The sequence below is a fragment of the Trematomus bernacchii genome, unplaced genomic scaffold (assembly GCF_902827165.1).
Source record: "Trematomus bernacchii unplaced genomic scaffold, fTreBer1.1, whole genome shotgun sequence".
Classification (NCBI taxonomy): Eukaryota; Metazoa; Chordata; class Actinopteri; order Perciformes; family Nototheniidae; genus Trematomus; species Trematomus bernacchii.
In genome coordinates, this window is record NW_022987969.1 from 45,118 (window position 1) to 49,876 (window position 4,759).

At 51.1% G+C, this 4,759-nt stretch overlaps 1 protein-coding gene across 1 annotated transcript; it reads left to right on the forward strand.

Annotated features, from left to right (window-relative positions):
• galnt11 (UDP-N-acetyl-alpha-D-galactosamine:polypeptide N-acetylgalactosaminyltransferase 11 (GalNAc-T11)) lies at window positions 1-4,754 on the forward strand (the record flags this gene model as incomplete). Its single annotated transcript, XM_034115947.1, is given in 14 exon segments — window positions 1-124; window positions 365-531; window positions 1,332-1,457; window positions 1,759-1,840; window positions 1,842-2,003; window positions 2,914-2,933; window positions 2,936-3,030; window positions 3,117-3,269; window positions 3,518-3,645; window positions 3,647-3,725; window positions 3,897-3,964; window positions 3,966-3,999; window positions 4,164-4,301; window positions 4,397-4,754. Coding segments are annotated over 14 exon segments (1,638 nt in total). The 5' UTR covers window positions 1-2.
• Window positions 4,755-4,759: the final 5 nt, after the last annotated feature.

Genomic DNA, 4,759 nt, shown 5'->3' on the forward strand with positions numbered 1-4,759 from the left:
GGATGATCTTTAACGAGGCTGATCAGGAGCTCAGGGACTCGGGTTACCATCGACACGCCTTCACGTCCTGATCTCCACCAGACTGGGGTCTCACAGAGAGCTTGCCGGACACCAGAGACCCCCAGTGAGGATCTATATGATACTGTGATCAGTGAGGGGGGGGGGGGGGGGTCCTCATGGTAGACCCCCCAGTGAGAGGATCTATATTTATAATACTGTGATCCTCAGGTAGACCCCCCAGTGAGAGGATCCATATTTATACTGTGATCCTCAGTGAGAGGATCTATAGAGCTAGAGTTGTGTTAGCAGGTGTGAAGGGTCTCAGTGATGATCATGCCCCCCCCCCCCCCCCCCCCCCCCCCAGGTGTCGTGATAAGGCCTATCCTCCGGATCTACCTTCTACCAGCGTAGTGATCTGCTTCTTCAACGAGGCGCTGTCCGCCCTGCTGAGGACGGTGCACAGCGTGTTGGAACGCACCCCGACCGCCCTGCTGCACGAGGTCATCCTGGTGGACGACCACAGCGAGCTGGGTACACACACTTATATACACACTACACACACTTATATACACACTACACACACTCATATACACACTACACACAATACACACACTTATATACACACTACACACACTCATATACACACTACACACAATACACACACTTATATACACACTGCACACACTCATATACACACTACACACAATACACACACTTATATACACACTGCACACACTTATATACACACTACACACAATACACACACTTATATACACACTGCACACACTTATATACACACTATATATATACTATTTATACCCCTGTAATTATGTTGTGATGTCCTTTTTGTTTTCTGTTGTTTTTATGTGTAACCAATGTACCGCAGGTCTCCCTTGAAAAAGAGATCTTTGATCTCAATGAGATTTTTTAACCTGGTTAAATAAAGGCTACAAACAAACTACACACACCCTAACCCTAACCCAAACTACACACACCCTAACCCTAACCCACACTACACACACCCTAACCCTAACCCACACTACACACACCCTAACCCACACTACACACACCCTAACCCACACTACACACACCCTAACCCTAACCCACACTACACACGCCCTAACCCTAACCCACACTACACACACCCTAACCCTAACCCACACTACACACACCTAACCCTAACCCACACTCACACACCCTAACCCTAACCCTAACCCCACTACACACACCCTAACCCTAACCCTAACCCACACTACACACACCCTAACCCACACCCTAACCCACACCACACACACTTATATACACACTTATATAAATGTGTGTGTGTTCAGAGGAGCTGCAGGAGGAGCTGGAGCGTCATGTGGGGGGGGAGCTGAAGGAGAGAGTGAAGCTGGTGAGGAACCAGAGGAGGGAAGGACTCATCCGAGGACGCATGATAGGAGCCTCACACGCGACCGGTATTTCCTACCTCCTTAAACTGTGTCATTTCCTTACCTAAATCCTTGTTCCCTACATCCTTGTTCCCTAAATCCTTGTTCCCTACATCCTTGCTCCCTACATCCTTGCTCCCTACATCCTTGCTCCCTACATCCTTGTTGCCTACATCCTTCATCCCTACATCCTTGTTCCCTACATCCTCGTTCCCTAAATCCTCGTTCCCTACATCCTTCATCCCTACATCCTTGCTCCCTACATCCTTGCTCCATACATCCTTGCTCCCTACATCTGTATCCATGCCCCCTTGTCCCTCCCCCCAAGGTGAGGTGCTGGTGTTCCTGGACTCTCACTGCGAGGTGAACAGGGATTGGCTGCAGCCGCTGCTCACCCCCCTGCTCAAGACCATCGTACGTGGTCTGCCCCGTGATCGACATCATCTCAGCCGACACGCTCTCCTACTCGCCCTCCCCCCTCGTGAGGGGGGGCTTCAACTGGGGGCTGCACTTCAAGTGGGATCCCGTCCCCCCCGCGGAGCGCGGGCCCCAGGGGGTCACCGGACCAATCAGGTACCAGCTGACCAATCAGGAGACCAATTAGGTACCACTGACAGATCAGGAGACCAATTAGGTACCACTGACAGATCAGGAGACCAATTAGGTACCAGCTGACCAATCAGGAGATCAATTAGGAACCAGCTGACCAACCAGGAGACCAATCAGGAGACCAATTAGGTACCAGCTGACCAACCAGGAGACCAATCAGGTACCAGCTGACCAACCAGGAGATCAATTAGGTACCACTGACCAATCAGGAGACCGATTAGGTCCAAGCTGACCAATCAGGAGACCAATTAGGTACCAGCTGACCAACCAGGAGACCAATCAGGTACCAGCTGACCAATCACGAGACCAATTAGGTACCAGCTGACCAACCAGGAGATCAATTAGGTACCACTGACCAATCAGGAGACCGATTAGGTCCAAGCTGACCAATCAGGAGACCAATTAGGTACCAGCTGACCAATCAGGAGACCAATTAGGTACCAGCTGGCCAACCAGGAGACCAATTAGGTACCAGCTGACCAATCAGGAGACCAATTAGGTACCAGCTGACCAACCAGGAAATCAATTAGGTACCACTGACCAATCAGGAGACCGATTAGGTCCAAGCTGACCAATCAGGAGACTAATTAGGTACCAGCTGACCAATCAGGAGACCAATTAGGTACCAGCTGACCAATCAGGAGACCAATTAGGTACCAGCTGACCAATCAGGAGATCAATTAGGTCCAAGCTGACCAATCAGGAGACCAATTAGGTACCAGCTGACCAATCAGGAGACCAATTAGGTACCAGCTGGCCAACCAGGAGACCAATTAGGTACCAGCTGACCAATCAGGAGACCAACCTGAAGAAAGCTGACCAATCAGGGTGCAGCTTGTTGTTGATTAAACATGTTTGTTTACACCCCCCCCAGGTCTCCCACCATGGCCGGCGGTTGTTTGCCATAAACAGGAAGTACTTTAACGAGCTCGGCCAATACGACGCGGGCATGGACATCTGGGGCGGGGAGAACCTGGAGATCTCCTTCAGGGTGAGGCTCAGATTCACAGACTGTCAGTGAAGGCACCACATTATATTTATATATAAATATAATAATAATAATGATCTACTCTATAGATCTGGATGTGTGGCGGTCAGTTATTGATCATCCCCTGCTCCAGAATCGGACACATCTTCAGGAAGAGGAGACCCTACGGATCCCCGGGTGGGGGGGACACCATGGCTCACAACTCACTAAGACTGGCTCACGTGTGGATGGACGAGTACAAGGTACACACTCACACACACAGACAGACAGACAGACAGACAGACAGACACACAGACTCTCACACACACAGACACACACACACACGCACACGCACACACACAGACACTCACACACACACACAGACTCTCACACACACAGACACACACACACAGACACACACTCTAATTGTCAGAGTGGTAACTTGTTTGTAGTCCTGACCTCACTTCCTGTTTGTAGTCCTCTGACCACTTCCTGTCTGTGGTCCAATCAGGAGCAGTTCCTGTCTCTGCGTCCGGAGCTGCGTGACCGTGGTTACGGAGACGTCAGTGATCGTGTTGCGTTGAGGGAGCGTCTGCAGTGTAGGACGTTCGCGCTGTACCGGGACACCGTTTACCCGAGATGCAAACGCACGGAAACAAAAACCTGCCTTGTTCAACAACAAGAGCCTGAGGAGGCCCAAAGTCCTGCAGCGAGGCCGGGTACTGAACGCACCACACATCATCAGACCCTGAACGCACCACGCACACACACACTGTATACTAAGTCTGCAGTCACTGAACGCACCACGCATCATCACACACTGAACGCACACACGCATCATCGTTATCTCACTTCTACTCCTTTCTCTGTTGTCTCAATTCCTGTTTCAGTTGCGCTCACTCTCGTCGGGGGGGTGTTTGGGGGCCCTGGGCCGGGCAAAGTCAAAAGGGGGGGGGCTGTGCTGAGGCATGTGACCCCCGAGACCCCGAGCAGGTGACACACACCACACACACACCCACACACACTCTCGCATGTTGGTGCTGTGAGTGATAGTAGAGCAAAGTCTATATGATGTAGTGCACTGTATACAGTAAATGTATATAATGTGTATATCTGTGTATATAATGTGTATTCTGTATATTTATGTGTATCTGTAGGTGTGGTCGTACGATGAGGACGGCCAGCTGCTTCTCGCCTTCTCTCTTGTGTCTCGACCCTCTGAGGTCCGGACCCTGGACCCCCCCCGCCTGATGAAGTGCCACGGCTCGGGGGGGTCTCAGCAGTGGAGCCTGGGGGTGAGACGTGCACACACACACACACACACACACACACACACGCACACACACACACACACACTATGAAACTCACATTTAATGTAATCCCCCCCCAGAAGTCCAACCGGCTGTACCAGGTTTCCGTTGGTCAGTGTCTCTCCGTCTCTCGACTAATCAGGCCGAAGGTTCTGTTTCCAAGGGTCCATTACCATGGCGATCTGCGACGCCTCAGAGGATCAGCAGTGGCAGCTGGAGGCCTGAGCGGCCAATCAGAATCCTCCGTTGCTTCAGAACTTCCGTTTCCTCCAGGACGGCTTCAACCAATCAGAAAACTCCAACCAATCAGGACGACTTCAACCAATCAGCAGATTTTACTCTGAAATAATTGATTTGAACGGAAACAGAGTGACAGATGGGACCGACTAGGGTTTAAACCCTGCAGACCCTCACCCTTAAACTGAGGGTCTACAGGAGGTCTA